Below are 15,190 nucleotides of genomic sequence, written 5' to 3' on the forward strand. Positions count from 1 at the left end.
CAGATCGCCTCCAATGAAAACTTTGACAAACAAGAGAATGAGAATCTATTGGCGTTCTGCACGTATCTTTGCGCAATCTTCGAGCGGCGAGTTTTGTGCTCCGCCATGAAATCGCACTAACTGGATTAATATAGCAGATCTGGACACGGAATGGGGGAAAGGCAGCCGTCAGGTGACGCAGGTTGTTGTGCCTCCGCAAAAATGTGTGGATAAGTCCACATGGATTGGGTCGTAAAGATTGCGCAATGTAGGGGAAATGTGTGAATCGTCCATTCGTTTAGATAGAGTACAGTGTCTGTGGATAGCGAAGCTGCCGTTCACGGTTGGTGGAGTCGGATGGTTGCCACCAATGGCATCGGGTCCTGTGCGAAAGGAATGTCCAATCTACCGGAGAAAGATGAAAGTCTGACATCTAATAGAGAATGCACCCATGAGCGTTCGGCAACCCAATTCCAGTTGCGCGGTAGAAACTGCTCATCTTTACTGTGCCGAAATGGCGTTCTCGCCTCCGACCCCTTCCTCTTCCTCGTCATCTAGTGCTTATTCAACTTCATTGGCATTTGATAGACAACAAGCTTGGAGGTTTCCAAGGCTCATGTCTCCTTGCATACGGTACAACGCTTGGTATTCATCATGGACAAACGCGGCAGCTTACAGTGACTGAAACTGCTCATATTCTCAATCTTTTAGGAGTAAAGTGCGGTGTAGAATGGTACGTAGAATTGCTGAAGCGTGCGAGGGATGACGTGTGGAGCAAAGACAAATTGCAATTTGGCAGGAGTGGTAGGGTAAAGGATTGTTGTGGGTTTCAAGAGCGACAACATTACGTGAAAATGGGCAACGGGGGAGAATTTGAGTTGTCGCAAGAGGTGTTGGCGGTTCTTCCCTCAGATCCATATGAGCAGCTTGATGTCGCTCGTCGTATTACAGCCATGGCCATATCCACCCGCATGTCAAAATTAGAATCGGAAACTGGGAAGCTGCGGCAGAGGCTGGCAGAAAAGGAGCATGTGATTCTCGGTTTGCAGGAGCGCGTTGCAGAAGCTCAATCAACCTTACAAGAGACGAATTCGAAGATCACACAATCTATGGACGAGCAGGTTGGTATGTCGCACGGGGTCATGGGTACCATACGCTCCTGTATTGTCTCAGAAACCAGGATCAGAGTGTCGCTATTTGTGATGCTGGACTTACTGGTCATGAGAGTATCAAGATTTTGAATATTCTTATCTGTAGATGTTCTTTTCTTCCACTGAAAAAACTGAAACCAACCATATGACGCAGTATGTTCATTTTCACTAGCCATGTTGCATCATATCGTGCTACTTTTAGGAGAAATATCATACCAGCTTATTTCGAACTGATCGTTCTATCTTGTTCCAGTAGAAACTTGATAGTTCGCTTTTTTCGTAGAGGGGCAGAGTGGAGTTGCTTCGAGATCTTTGATTTCATACTTTAATCAGCGCTGTTTTCTTCATTCAAGGACATCACGTTCTAGATCTTCTAAGCCCTCGATCTCCCGTGGTGGAGCTTCGTAGGTCTGGCACCTAATTTGTGATGTTATTTTCTGTGATACGAGATTAGGAGTTTCAAACCTTAAAAATTGGTGGTTGGTCTTTCTGGCAGGCGAAGCTTGCTACTGAGAAGAATTCGCTGGCTCTTCAAGTGAAAAAGTTAATGCGGGATGTTGCAAAGGTGGGGTGACTCTGGAAGTCTCTCCCCTTTAACCGCAGATGGCGTCGACATTCTGAACCTGTTTTTTTAATGCACATATCAGAATGTTCAAGTCTTTGATGATATTCCTCTGTCCTCCTTTTTATTAAGTTCTGAACAGATCGAAAATTTCCTGAACGGTTTTGCCAATTTTTGCAGTTGGAGACTTTCAAACGGACACTTATGCAATCCCTTCAGGAAGAAGACGATAAGCACGGCGTATGTTTTCTCATCCTACTTTTACCTTTCAAATTATTACAATGCTCGGCGTTATGTTTTCAAAATTGCTCTTTCTTTTGAACGTACCCTCTGAACGCGTGCCCATGAAGCAAAGTAGAATGCGTAACGTTGCAATGAGTTGGTGAGGCTGTTGGAACTTTGGGTTGTAGAATGTGTGAAACTCGGTTACACTCCTTGAATTAGGTCCTTTCGTGCTCTTGCATCTTTTCATAGACTTAGTCACGCTTCAGGCATTGAAGTCATTTCTCGTAGTATGGGTAGCTTTTTGTGTATTGAACCCGTAATATTGCAGCCTCGAGTGACCAATCTCGCGAAGTGGGATCGAGGACCAGTTAATTTAAACATTCTCTGGAACTTGCTCTCCACTACTCCTTTCGATACCTGAGATTAGATAACCGATTGGCCGAAACGCCCAAATCCTTTAACTTCATCTGAAATCTGAATGAATTTCACCTGCTGCACAATCACTGTGCAGGGCATGGATACTGAACCTACATTGTTTGTTTTCGTCGACAGGGCGAAGGCGGGAATAACCGTGGAGAGCCTCAGAGTTTGGCCCTTTACAAGGCTACTCGTAAGCTGCAATACTCTTTAAACAAATTTATTGGACACTTTGTATTTCTCAGACTCTCTACGAACTTGTCCATATATCTTAAATAAGGTCTCTGGCACCAATTGAAGACCATTTGCATCATGTGAACTTTTGTATGACAATAGGGATTGCTTAGCCGAAGATAACTGAGCATCTGAATACTTGGAAGGAAAGTGCTCTACATTGGGTTGTAAAGAGTGGTGAAACATGTGTAGAGGCAGAAACTTTGAGTAAAGCGCAAATATTCGAGGATGATGGTCGGTATGCAAGGGCGTCTTTCAGCGCAAACCCTCCTCAGTATCATGACGATGCCGATAGCAAATCAGGTGCTCTGTCCTTTCGATTATACCAAGAACGGATCACCCTCTTGGTGCACGACCTTGTTACTGTTATGTGTAAAGTTCATGAGCTAAGATAAGTATCTTTTTTGCTTTCCTTGTTTTATTTCTAAAAACATTACATGGTCTGTGCAAGGAATGCAGCTACACCAACGTCTCAGAGTGCACGTAACTCACCGAAACAAATTATTCGTGGAACATCTTCTGCACGAGGAACACCGTCATTGACTCCACGGTTGACCCCCACTGGATCTCCCAAACCCCAGCCTAAGAAAGGGTCACCTTTGCCCTCAAGTTATACCCTTGATTCTCAGCATATTCAGATTCCAACTTCGCAACCAACTAGTCGATCCAGCTCGCCCCCAAGCTCTGGTTCTGGTCAATGTGAGGCTTCGCCACTTTGTTTCCGTCTGATGTTAGGAACTTGAAACACTGTTATGTACCGTTCAACTGCTATTTGCTGGTGCACGATTGTAGAATCATGACTTTTCATGCTTACAACTTTAGTCGCAACGTTTTGTGACAGCACGCACTACTCGACTTGATGGCAAGGAGTTCTTCCGTCAAGCTAGGTGCGTATAGACTTTTGGGTATCCTCGCTTTTTGATCATGCGTTACTATGAGGTCTCATGGTTTAGGGCTTTTGCTTTCGTAATTATTTGCTTCACTCTTATCACTCTAGTTTTTGGCATTTCTACCAAACCCATGTCTGCAATTATATGTATAAAATACACTAACTTCACTGTAAAATGCGGAGGACACTTCACTAATCTTTTGCTTTGAGCCTCTCGCTGACCAGTGTACTTTGTTGAAAATGGGTGTAGGGCTCGGTTGTCATACGAGCAATTCAGCTCATTTTTAGCAAACATTAAGGAGCTTAATGCACATCGTCAAACACGGGAGGTAAAACTTTCGGTCTATACTCTGAGTGATCCCTTGCTTAAATCTATTCGGCATTTGATGTGGCTCATATATGTTGATAAATCATCTTGGTGCTCGTATGAGAAACTGTTGAGAGCTGCTAGGACCTACCTGTGTGGTGTGCTGTATGATACAGCTTCTGAGTCTATTTGTTGTACCCATTGCAGGAGACTCTGGCGAATGCTGAGGATATCTTTGGCCCAGAGAACAGGGACCTGTATGCTGCATTCGAAGGAATTCTAAGTCGCCATCTTCCTTCATAGGTCTTTTTCTCCCAAATGAGGACTGGCTGATGATTGTTGAAGGTGGTTATGTAGTCTGCGCTTGTATGGTGCATCCTCAGATTTCTCTCAAGCGGGTCATACTGGAGAAGTAAGCTTCACATGCATGTAATTATTTGAGGCTCTCCTGTCATTGTCGGCAAAGACATCTTGTAGATTCTTTGACAGTCTACCGGTAAGGACCTTCTTCCGATCTGGTGCCATCTGAAAGCATCTCGTAACGTCAAAAAGTGACAATCGAGTATGCTTGTAGGACCTGAGCATTTTGTTTGAAGATAACATAATGTACCCGTCAACAAGGTGGCGGAGTTGCAAGTTCCCTATATTTGTACGATTCTGAAAATACGTAGGCAAGTAATTGCCGCTACGTGCTTCTAAATAACTAAATGGACTCTGGAATTTTTCTCTCAACTGGAAGCTGAAAGTGTGCTGTCTGTGTTTCGAAGCTGAAAATACTGTAAACTCACTCAAAAGTGCGTAAGTACGGTAATAATGGTCATATTGAAGCCTCGAAGGGGTCAATGCAGTGTTGGACCTGGATCACGAACACGCCTATTTATTTTACAGCTTCCGTGGACACTTTTAACCAATCTTAAAAACAGCCGCTATCAGAAACGTAAAAAGAACTACCCTCTCTCAATCGACTTCAAGACTTAGATTGATATTTCTTTAGTTTCAATCTTAAGTTTGACGGAGCTTCCGTTTCCTGAAGTTTCGCACACAATCAGCCTTACAGGCCAACACGTTGGTGACAGTGTTTACGAAAAATTATGGACGTCTCCTGCAGTTTGCTGACTGTTCATACGTAATCCCCTATCCTCTACTGTTGCATTGGACTTTTCCTCTTCGCAACACTCAAGTCTATACAAAGCCGACCTGTTAGGCAGCGGCGCAGCCAAGAATCACAATCCTTGACGTGAGTCGGCCAATTTCCTCCCTTTCTTGGCACCTCCAAACAGTCTGCCGCTCAGCAATTCTTCAAACAGTATATTATCGTGACACATGTAACCTGGTCATGCCTAGGACGTGCAAGATTCTTTCACAGCAGTAGCATTCCTTACAAGCCAGAACTTCCTCAGGTCTGTTAGTGCACAGCTTTTGTTGCAAAACATCTCGAGTGTAGAACCATCGAAAACTGGGAATGTATTCTCCGAGAGGTTGTATCAAGTCTGTGTAACTACAAACCAACAATATTAGAGTCTGCTTCATCACTACTCAACACAGTTTGAAGCTCAACAGAATTTGATTAAGGAGATTCCTCTCCATGCTGTAAAACACTCAAAGGTTTAGGTAGAGTTCCTAATTGACTGCAAATGCATATCTGATGTGCAGACTGCTGAAACAGATGTCAGGGGTTCGAAATAGAGAACGATAATGCAATGGCTTCGATACTAACACAAAAATGAAACTCCTTGGATCCCAGCTTAGTACATCGTGCCGGGGAATAAGGAGCATCTTGAGCATATCATATTCATGGATCCTGGGAAAAAATTGTTTGCAGAAAGCCTTGACCACATCCACTTGTGTCAGCATCCTTCTGGCACTACAGAATGGTCCCCGGGATGTCACAGCAACAAGCTAAAGTTGACCAGCTTCGATGATGATAGCGACTGGTCTGATGACCAGTCTTCTAACGACTCTGCTTCTACTGTTTCAGTTAAGACTCTCGGGATGTGATTTAACGGTTTAGACAGTTGACAGAAACTATAGTGCAAGGAGGGTGGGTGAGCACTCACGTAATGCGACCTGTATGAGGGTAACGAAGGCGGATTGTTCTCATCGGAACTAGCTTCAACGTGCATCTTTGCAGGATGGTGCAGGAGCGAAGGTCCAAGAGCTGCATCGCGAATTCGTGGCGAAAGGAACGAAAACGGAAGTTGTATCGCCGTTGGTAAGATCCATATTTGAGAATCGAAAGAAAACGATCCTCGATGAAAGTCAGAAACTGTCAAGGAAAGAACAAGTAGTGTCTCAGAGAATCAAAGAGAATTCTGTGGAAGATTACGAAAAGATGGTGAATAAGAAGGTGCTAGCCTTGGATGAAGAAGTGGCAATTTTCAAAGTAGAAAGCAAGAGACTTAAGAACCTTGCGAAGGTTAGTAAATCTGTCGCAAGCTCCTATTGAAGTTTTGTGGAACTCATGGTCAATCAATAAACTCATCAACGTAACATCGTTGTTGAATTTTTACACGTTGGTAGATTGTTGCGCAATCAGTTATCTGATTTGTAAAACTAATACAAACTTATGACGCGTGACCAGAACTCCTTCAGCTGCTTGTAGATAGCTTTTCAATTCGAAACCCTTACAATTCTTTACTTGAGCTACTCAACAAAATCAGAGCAATCTCGTTTTTATCCCATGGCCTAATTCTGCAGGTTGATATGTGTTATATGTACAACACAGGAGCATGAAGAAGGTTTGAAGAGTTTGGCACGAGAGAAAACCGAATGGGAGGAGCAGAAGAAGAGCCAGATTCAAGGGTTTCAGACGCAACAAGAGGAGCAAGTAGGGGTCATATCCACGCTCCTCCATGCTGCATGTTGTCAATTCTTGGTGCTTAACAATAATCAGCTTTTTAAGTCTGCCAATGTTTCTGAGATGCGACCAATGAAGTAGAACGGGGGATTTGTGTATACTCCTCATTCAGAATGCAAGATTGTGCTGCCCGAAATTCTCTACATGACATCAGCCCTTGACATATAGCGATCATTTTCTATTTTGTTTCGTTCTGATGTCACTGAGGTGCACAACGTAATCAACAGAGTTTGATAGGTTCCCTTGTCCCAGATCGAGAAACTGAAGAAGGAAAAGAAAATACTGGATCGTAGGGCTGCTGTCTTGAACGGTGCGAACCCAATGCAACGCAAGGAGGTTGAGGAACTGAGAGAGACTTTAGCCAAACAGCAAGAGGAGCACCGCGGAAAAGAATTACGGCTGCGTCTAACTGTGAATATTCTTGACCTTGTCGTAAATTACTCATCGCCCTTAATCTGTTTGATACTCGTCTTGTTAGAACATCGAGCTGAGGTGGTTCTCTTGTAAGGTTACACATTCCCAAGTTTTGCACGGTTCAGGAGTCGAGATAATCATTAATCGCTCCACCATTGTTAGCAAACCATGAAATTATTGAAACCTGACGAACCCGGATCATTTCGTAGGTCAATCGGTTAAAAGCCATGAATGAGGATCTGACGAAGCAAGTATTAGAGATGCAAGACGAGGTATCTACCTTCTTGGCTCCTGTATGTTCTATGCTGCATTTTCCTCTCAAATGTAACTCCAATTTCTGTGACTCAAACAACAAAGTCATGGCAATCTCACTTGGAAATATGTGTTTGATTGGATTGTAAATAGTTCGCTAACAACGATGAAGCATCGTTTGCAGTTTCTTAAGCGTGTTCCTGATACGTTATGGTGAATATTTGAAAATATTTGGCTGACAATGTTCTCAACTCTACTCTGAGATAAGAATAGTCTCAAAATCATGCTCCACAAACCTCAAGAAACTTGTTAAATTCTACCTGACTATGACAGATTCGAAGGTACGAGAGCTGCTTGCTTTCTGCTTTAGATGGCCGAGAAAACGACTTCCTGACAACTCCTTTCTCGAAAAGGCCCTACGGAGAGGCCAATGACAAACATGCACACACTTTACCATGTACTACACCAAAACAACTACCAACTCCAGTAGCACTAGAAGGAAGAAGAAGAAGCAGCAGGTCAGGCAGCCATGGCTCCATGGAAGAAAACTGTGAGGCTCTTGACAGCATGAGTGTTCACGAGAGGGAGCAGTATAGTAAGGTATCCACTCCGAGACTTCTATCCGAGCAAGCCAAGGTGCTCTCCGAAGTCTTCAATCAACCTTGGAAAGCAGCCCATCGTTCTGCCATGGAAAAGGCAGCACTGAGCAGAGCTGAACTGGGCCCAAGATTTGCAGCAGACTGGAGTTAGTAATGTAAACCCTAAGTGACTTAGTAAAGCCTCGAACCCTTTTCACACGGGGACCCCCGAAGTAGAAGTATTGTTGTAGTTTGTAGAATATGTTTGTAGAAACCCTGAGAATACTCTACTTCATAAGTATGAAGAAATTTTAATTAATTTATTGGTTTAATAATTTTTTTTATAGAAAATTAAAATATTGGCGATTTCATTGTACAAGAAATAATTATATTTCTTATTTGAGGATATTTGTGACCCTTTAAACCAACAGAAGTAGATTTGTTTTACCATGAAAATATGTTGCTATAATTGGTATGTGAATGTGTGTATGCTGATACAATTAAAGTGTGCATGCGTTGAAGAAAATCAGACAACTTAGAGTTGTAACAGCAAAAATGAGCAGAATGAGCACCATTTCACTAAAAAACCTCTACTACATAGATTCGAATGAAAATAGTATAAAATTTGACCATATATATACTTGAAATTGGATGTTTTTGAGACTGTAAAAGTAACGTAAATTGAGTTCGTATATTTTCTATTCATTTTATTGACAGGAAACTTTGATTCTTTGATAAGAGAATCAATTTGGTTTTATAATCAATTGACTTATGCTTCACAAAATAAATAAGTCATCTTTTGACGTGTTCATATATATATATATATATATAGAGAGAGAGAGAGAGAGATAGATATATATGAAAAAAAATGTAATCTTGAATACAAATTACCACAACTTTAGTTTTTAATTCTATGAACTTTTTCCTTTTTTCTTAATGTTTTACTTTCACTTCATACTTAATTTAAAAATTTATCATCTGATATATATATATATATATATATATATATTTGTGTGTGTGTACACATCTTTTGTACACAAATTTGCAAAACAAAGTTGTAATATATCTCAAACTTCATTATATCAAACTATCAAATGTTGTTTAAAGTCTAAGAATTATCACAACCCTTTTTTGGAGTAGAAGTTGTCTTATCCACTTTATTCAGGGCAATGTTCCAATAATCATAATCAGAAACTACTCGATTCTTGAAAATTAAAAGATAAGGGCACATAATTGGTACATTGTTTGTACATTGAAAATGGAAATACTCTTCACAGCTTTAAGTAGTCAACGTTCATGTGAAATTGAGTGCAATGTACAGTAGAAAGTATTGATGATTTACAGAATCATAGTGTGTGTGTGTGTGCGTGTAGCACACATATGCAGTACTAAATCACATGTTATATACTGTGGTGCACATTCAACAAAGATAACCTTCTACCCCATCTCCTTAAGCCACGCATTTATTTATTTATTTATTTATTTACACCTTGACTGCTCCAAAGCCCCCAAGCTACGCCTCCTCACACAGATGTGGCCCCGCCCTCCCCCACGCCAGGCTCGACCCGACCCGGTCCCGTTGGGCCCAGACTGGACCAGGCCACGCAAGAGCCGGGCCTCACACGCTTTTGCTGCCCGTGGCGTTGCTCTTGGTGCCTCGCTTCTGCTCGCTCGCTCTCTAATGTTCATCAGGACTGTATGCTGCAGGGCTATTCTCTCATCAATCTCTCCTCTCGCATTGCATTTGATTGCACTCCATGGCCTGGCATTTCATCCCATTCCACTTGTTCATGGTAGATGCTGGCTTTGCTCTGAGCATCTTTTGCTTGGGAGCTCGGCATGAGTCGTTGTGGAGGACAAAGGGTGGTTGTTGTTGGGATGTGTGTGTGTGTGATGTTAGCGCCGGGTGCTGAGATGGAGAGTGGCATTTTTGAAGTGTTGCTTTTATAATTTGAGGCTTCGTTCCTAGACGGGCGTCTTGGTATGCTTTATGACGCTACTTTGAGTTCTTTTTGTTTTTTCGGTGAGTGCACTGGCTTTGTGAGCCGATGCGGCTCAAGTTGGAAGGCAGAGGGAGGGAATTCGCTCCAACTGCAGGAGAAGAGATCCCTTTATTTCGATCTTTCGTGTTGCAACCGGGATTATTTGTCGTGAGTTAATTATACTTCCATTGTAGCCTCGTGTGGCCTTAACGAGCTCTGAAGGTGTGTTGGCGAGCGTTGTTTACACATCGAAGGAGCCAATTGAAAAATCATGTCGCAGCCGACACTGAGTTCGAGCAATGTTCCTTCTGGAGTACCGCCCCCTCTCCATGCATTCGTCAGCAGCAGTAAATTTAATCCTAGTATGGCTATCATCATTGTTGTTCTTCTTTGCGCATTGATTGTGGTAGCCATTTTTTCAATGTATGTTAGAAGGTGCACTCAAGGGGGCCGCGATGAAACCAGCAATCGAGTTACACCAGCAAGAAATGGAAATCAATTTATTCATTTTTATGAGCGACCGGGGGAGGGACTAGATAGAGTACTTGTAGATGCGCTACCCGTGGTGAGCTTCTCTGTGGTGAAAACTTTGAAGAGCGGGAAAGAGGACTTGGAGTGCGCTGTCTGCTTAGAGAAATTTAATGAAGATGAGGCTTTGCGGTTGTTGCCACAATGCAGTCATGTATTCCATACTGAATGCATTGATCTGTGGTTTCACTCGCATTCAACTTGTCCTTTATGTCGTATGAGCCTTAAACCTACTTTTGATGGGATCGGTGCTGGCGTCCCCGAGATCGGCGAGGTTTCAAGGCGTATACTCGATGCCCAGGATGAGATATTTGGTTCTGCGAGACATGTGCTCGATGTAGACAGTCCCATTTTTGAGAATGAAGTTCCTTACGGTAAGTGGATGTTTTGTAAGTAGGAGGTCAATATTGTTCTTAACTAGTAGGTCTTCCTTCGTGTATCCCATCTGTATTGATTGCGTCATATTCTGAGAACAAGAACTCCAGCAGGAGTCCTTGTTTTCAAAACAGCCAACATAAAATTACTAGCTGCCAATGTAACGACTTTCTGGTCACAGATAGATAAGTACATGATTTTGCTGATTGCAATTTTGTGGAATCTTGCGTACTCCGGCGATGCTTAAAGAGATGAAAAATACAAATCGTTGAATTGCGATGTTATTGTTGTTAGTGGAAGTTTAGTTATTGCTGTTGTTGTTATTAGGAAGAGCGTAAGCTAAAATTGAGAAGGCCGGTGAGGAGAAGGAGTGGGAATACTATCCTCCTCGATTTTCTTACGTAACTTGTGGTAAGACGTTTATGAACGTAGGTTGTTCTATATGTTAACGAGATCATGTATTTTTCTGAACAATCAGGAAGCAGTAGTAGAGTGGAGCAGATCATTGGAAGAGACGATGAGAGTAGTGCCAGAACGACACTCTTTCGGAACTTGGATTCCTTCAGGCAAGCAGCTCGAGGAGTCGAAATGCGGGAAAGACTTGCCACTCTTTCAGCTAGATATCCAGCTTCTTCTACAGATGTGCATTTAGAGTGTCCTCAAAGATCATGAAGCTTAAGCTGCATCAACCTTTCGCTTCAGAGGACAGGTTCTGCGGGTGCTGCAGAAATAGGGGAGTTTCTCAACAGTGAAGACTTCAAATATGGATCACCAAGACCCGGTGTCGCTGGACCTTCCTTGAACAACTCTTTAGGAAGGCGAGGTAGTCTAAACGAGTGTGGGCTAAAAACACTGGCAGCTGGAGTAACAGTAATCGAAGGGCAACATTTGTAGAAGAGGGGGCGTTGTTTTCATCAAGCTGATAGCAATGGACAACTGTAGATCTAAATGGCGTGCCACATGCATATATACGGAAGGGCTCAACCAGCGATAAATTTTCGTGATTCAGATATCCCAACTGTCCCCAACTCCCGACAATTGCCATGCAAGCTCTGTACTTGTTAAGGCATTCTGACTAGAAAAGAAAGTGAATGCAGCTCATCGTAAATCCAGAAGTGTGAACGAATGCGGACAAAGTTCAGGGGGAGTGTACTAAGCCTTCGAGGTGTACTAAGCCTTCGAGGTGTACTCTTATTGCACAGATCGACCTCATTTTCCCCGTTGAGCACCTTCCATCTCGAACGCGACCGACATCCCTCACTGTGGATAGAAGGCCTGGTGCACAAATTGAAAAATTTCCAAACTTTGCTTCGACGAAGATTCAGTGGCAATCAGAAGAGCACAAGGACTCCAGATGTAACTCTGCCAAAGCATCGTTGGAACTTAGGATTAAACTGCAGGAGGTTGTATCTGAGTGAAACTGGAGTTAAACTGGACTCCTCAAATTTTTGCTTGGCTTTTTTCTGTATGCGGAAGCCTGGATATATAGAAACAACATGGCCATCAATTACCCGTAGACTGATTCCAGAAGTTATCCACATAACCGAGCTACAGCAGTCACTCTTTTAGCACGGACATCATCGACGTTTCTTTTCAAATTGCTAAGTTTTTATGGATTCTCCAAGTAACACTGCACTCGGTCTTATTATTACTGAGTGATTATCGTCTACGGGGCATTATTGCATTTGTGAATGCCTTATTTTATACCTTAACACGCTCGAATATAGATTCAGGTAGAGGTCGGTTACACCGATGGAGTCTCGACACTTAGAAGAGGTCGATTTGACTACATATACCCAACCATAGTGCCACTAGGAGCAAGTGACAGGACAATACATCCGACTTCGTCGTCTTGAAACTTCAACAAATAAAGATAAAAAAAATAAAACACAAAAAATAAAACCAAAAGCATAAAGTATCTTTCCATGGATTCTAACAATGCTCTCTCCGTGCGTATATCACTCCAGGTTTTAGATTTGAGCTCCCCATCAAGGATGGCCTCTCAAAAAGACTTGGCTTACTGGAGCTGGAATGTGGGTATCAAACAAGACTTGCATCTTGCGAAGAGGACTTAATCTAAGAAGGAACAGTTGTAGACGAGTTCAGTGGCCGGAATCACTGCTATGCAGCGCAGACGATCTTTGTGAAACAGGTTTGTGAAGTAACTCCAGCATCTATTTTGGTGTAACCATCTGTTATTAATGAGTGGAGAATCTTGAAGAGACTCAGAACTTAAGGCATCCATGTCGAAGTGGATGGAATTGGAAGGTTGTTATCATATACCGGATAACAATGTGTTTTTATGAAAGTGTGGGAGACCAGCGTACCTATCTTAAGAAGTTATGCCTGATTAAGGACATTATTTTCTAATGAGCTCCTGGATCCAAGGAAGCCAAGGATTGATTCGATTTTCGGATCACGCATGATTTATTTTATTTTATTTTATTTTATTTTTTGTCACTAATGAAAATAACTTTCATTGTAAGGGGTCAGTACACAGTGTTGGCCTGGACAGAATTAATAAATCCTAGCCAGACATGACACGGACTGACGAAGAATATAACACAACCCACTTTTACTGGGATCGGCTTTACCCTGGCCTGAGCTTCTGCGCATGCCATCTAATAGATCTACGATGACGGGTGCAGATCACCTGATTATTACAAGATACCATGTACTCCTTGTGCATAGACCCCACCCAGCCCCCCACTCTTGACTGTTATAAACCGTTTCTGCAGTGTAGTGCCAAACTGATCCCAGATGATGTCGATGAGACTTTGCCAGCTTGCTTCTTCTGTTTGGTCGAGGGAGTATTTTTGTTTAGCTTCCTTCCATGTAAGATATGTAGATTGGGATTGTGACCAGCAGTCATTGATTGTTTTGAGGCCACGTTTGCAGATTTCAGCAGTTCGTAGCGGGGGGACGATGGATCTTGTAACTTCCATTAGCTCTGGGCTGTACCATAACCCAACATTGCACGTTGCTTCAAATGTTTGGGGTCGTTTCCAATGGAGAGCTTTCACGACTTTTTGCCATGCTTTGCCTATCTGTAACCATATCTTCGACCCTGGAGCTCTTTTATGATTTTGTGCCATACACCAGTTTAGGTCTGGCCCCCAGTTTCCTGCTTTAGTAGGTTGATATTGGAGGAGACAATAGCGGAGGAACTTAAGTAAGTTAAAGTTACCAGGCTCGCATGCTCGAAGCACCCACTTGCTTAACAGGCAGTTGGTAGCATCGTCGGGGTCTGTGAGACTTAAACCTCCCACTTTGTATTTCAGAATACAAGTTTTCCATGCTACCCTTGCTCTAGCTCGATACTCTCTTCCTGCCCATAAGTAATTCCGCAGGAGGGCTTTGACTTGTTTAATTACTTTCCTTGAACTAGCCAAAACTCCTATAAAATACCAAAGCGAGGACATAAGTACTTGATTAACAATTAATATTCGACCTGCTAGGGATAGCTTCGAGTTTCACCAATATGTGAGCTTCTTTTTGATCTTCTCCAGTAGGAAATTGTCCACATCAGGTGTTCTAATAGAAAGTCCAAAGAGTGTGCCTGGAGCTTAGTGAGTTGACCTTCCTGAACCCATCCCAACCAAAGTTTTGGATCCAAGGTGGAGGATGTCCTCTTTTACTAATCCAAAAAGCTCCTGACTTATGCCAATTGATGATAAGACCTGATGCTAAGGAGATTTTTTCTAGTGTCTCAACCAGATTCTGCACATACTCTCTTTCCTCTTTAATTGTGAATGAAGTATCGTCTGTGTATTGTAACATGAGTTGCTGTGAATCAGCGTTGGGTAGTTGAATACCTTTGATGCGGTTATGTTCTTGTTCTTGTCTAATTCTTGCATTGAGAGCTTCTCCCACAATCAAAAATAAATATGATACAACGGGGCAGGCTTGTCTTACCCCACGTCTAATTGGAATAGTTGTAGAAGGTTGTCCATTTATGTTGATTGCAGCTACCGAATCTTCCAATGTTAACTTGATCATGTTGATAAATTCTGCAGGAAATTCCAATTTCCTCATTATATTTAAGAAGAATCTCCAATTGACTCTATCATAAGCTTTAGCAAAGTCTAACTTCAAAAAGATGGCATTCTGTTTAGATCTCTTAGCCCAATCAATCGTATCTTGAGTAAGAAGGATGTTGTCAAATATATATCGATCCGGCATGAATGCACACTGATTAGGGTTGATGATTGCTGCCAAAGGACCTTGCAAACGTAGCTGGAGGGCTTTCGCATAAATCTTATATGTTGTGTTTAATTAAGTTATAGGTCGCCAATTAGCCAAATACTTCCTGTCACCCTCCTTGGAGGTATCACATGAGTGTAATAAGACCACTGCATACTCCTTTTGGAAATGAGCCTGATGTAATCGCAGCCCGTATCATCTCTGTATAATCAGATCCAATAATCTCCCAATATATGA

The 15,190-nt window shown here is 42.4% G+C and overlaps 3 protein-coding genes and 1 long non-coding RNA gene across 12 annotated transcripts; 3 read left to right on the top strand and 1 right to left on the bottom strand.

Moving 5' to 3' along the window:
- The first annotated feature begins 565 nt into the window (after nucleotides 1–565).
- On the top strand, nucleotides 566–4,496 carry LOC112291778 (uncharacterized protein At4g15545). 2 transcript variants are annotated; one of them, XM_024539657.3, is made up of 9 exons: nucleotides 566–1,100; nucleotides 1,627–1,695; nucleotides 1,873–1,932; nucleotides 2,470–2,527; nucleotides 2,761–2,871; nucleotides 3,028–3,267; nucleotides 3,410–3,455; nucleotides 3,708–3,786; nucleotides 3,972–4,496. In XM_024539657.3, the coding sequence occupies exons 1-9, from the start codon at nucleotides 834–836 to the stop codon at nucleotides 4,065–4,067; spliced, it is 1,026 nt and encodes a 341-aa protein (XP_024395425.1). In that variant the 5' UTR covers nucleotides 566–833; the 3' UTR covers nucleotides 4,068–4,496. The 2 variants fall into 2 exon arrangements, with proteins under 2 accessions (XP_024395425.1, XP_024395427.1); XM_024539659.3 differs by having other exon boundaries at nucleotides 2,767–2,871.
- A 253-nt stretch (nucleotides 4,497–4,749) lies between these two features.
- LOC141046161 (uncharacterized) lies at nucleotides 4,750–5,887 on the bottom strand. The gene is made up of 2 exons (XR_016506343.1): nucleotides 5,822–5,887; nucleotides 4,750–5,262 (listed from the first exon to the last, which is right to left on the bottom strand). It is a non-coding gene; the product is annotated as an uncharacterized LOC141046161 (long non-coding RNA).
- On the top strand, nucleotides 4,864–8,299 carry LOC112291777 (uncharacterized). 6 transcript variants are annotated; one of them, XM_090255830.1, is made up of 7 exons: nucleotides 4,864–5,001; nucleotides 5,418–5,741; nucleotides 5,896–6,180; nucleotides 6,490–6,591; nucleotides 6,859–7,053; nucleotides 7,245–7,307; nucleotides 7,621–8,299. In XM_090255830.1, the coding sequence occupies exons 2-7, from the start codon at nucleotides 5,559–5,561 to the stop codon at nucleotides 8,035–8,037; spliced, it is 1,245 nt and encodes a 414-aa protein (XP_090111956.1). In that variant the 5' UTR covers nucleotides 4,864–5,001; nucleotides 5,418–5,558; the 3' UTR covers nucleotides 8,038–8,299. The 6 variants fall into 6 exon arrangements, with proteins under 6 accessions (XP_090111956.1, XP_024395422.1, XP_090111957.1 ...); XM_024539654.3 differs by lacking the exon at nucleotides 4,864–5,001 and adding an exon at nucleotides 5,066–5,164; XM_090255831.1 differs by lacking the exon at nucleotides 4,864–5,001 and adding an exon at nucleotides 5,087–5,164 and having other exon boundaries at nucleotides 5,509–5,741.
- Nucleotides 8,300–9,437: 1,138 nt separating this feature from the next.
- On the top strand, nucleotides 9,438–14,466 carry LOC112291083 (E3 ubiquitin-protein ligase ATL6). Of its 3 annotated transcripts, XR_016506340.1 has the most exons (4): nucleotides 9,438–10,749; nucleotides 11,229–12,483; nucleotides 12,718–12,902; nucleotides 13,649–14,466. XR_016506340.1 is itself a non-coding variant. In XM_024538064.3 (2 exons), the coding sequence occupies exons 1-2, from the start codon at nucleotides 10,119–10,121 to the stop codon at nucleotides 11,420–11,422; spliced, it is 825 nt and encodes a 274-aa protein (XP_024393832.1). In that variant the 5' UTR covers nucleotides 9,438–10,118; the 3' UTR covers nucleotides 11,423–13,341. The 3 variants fall into 3 exon arrangements, 1 of the variants encoding a protein (XP_024393832.1); XR_016506339.1 differs by having other exon boundaries at nucleotides 11,229–12,902; XM_024538064.3 differs by lacking the exon at nucleotides 13,649–14,466 and having other exon boundaries at nucleotides 11,229–13,341.
- Nucleotides 14,467–15,190: the final 724 nt, after the last annotated feature.

Source organism: Physcomitrium patens, chromosome 14 (assembly GCF_059467195.1).
Source record: "Physcomitrium patens ecotype Gransden chromosome 14, ASM5946719v1, whole genome shotgun sequence".
In the NCBI taxonomy this organism is placed as follows: domain Eukaryota; kingdom Viridiplantae; phylum Streptophyta; class Bryopsida; order Funariales; family Funariaceae; genus Physcomitrium; species Physcomitrium patens.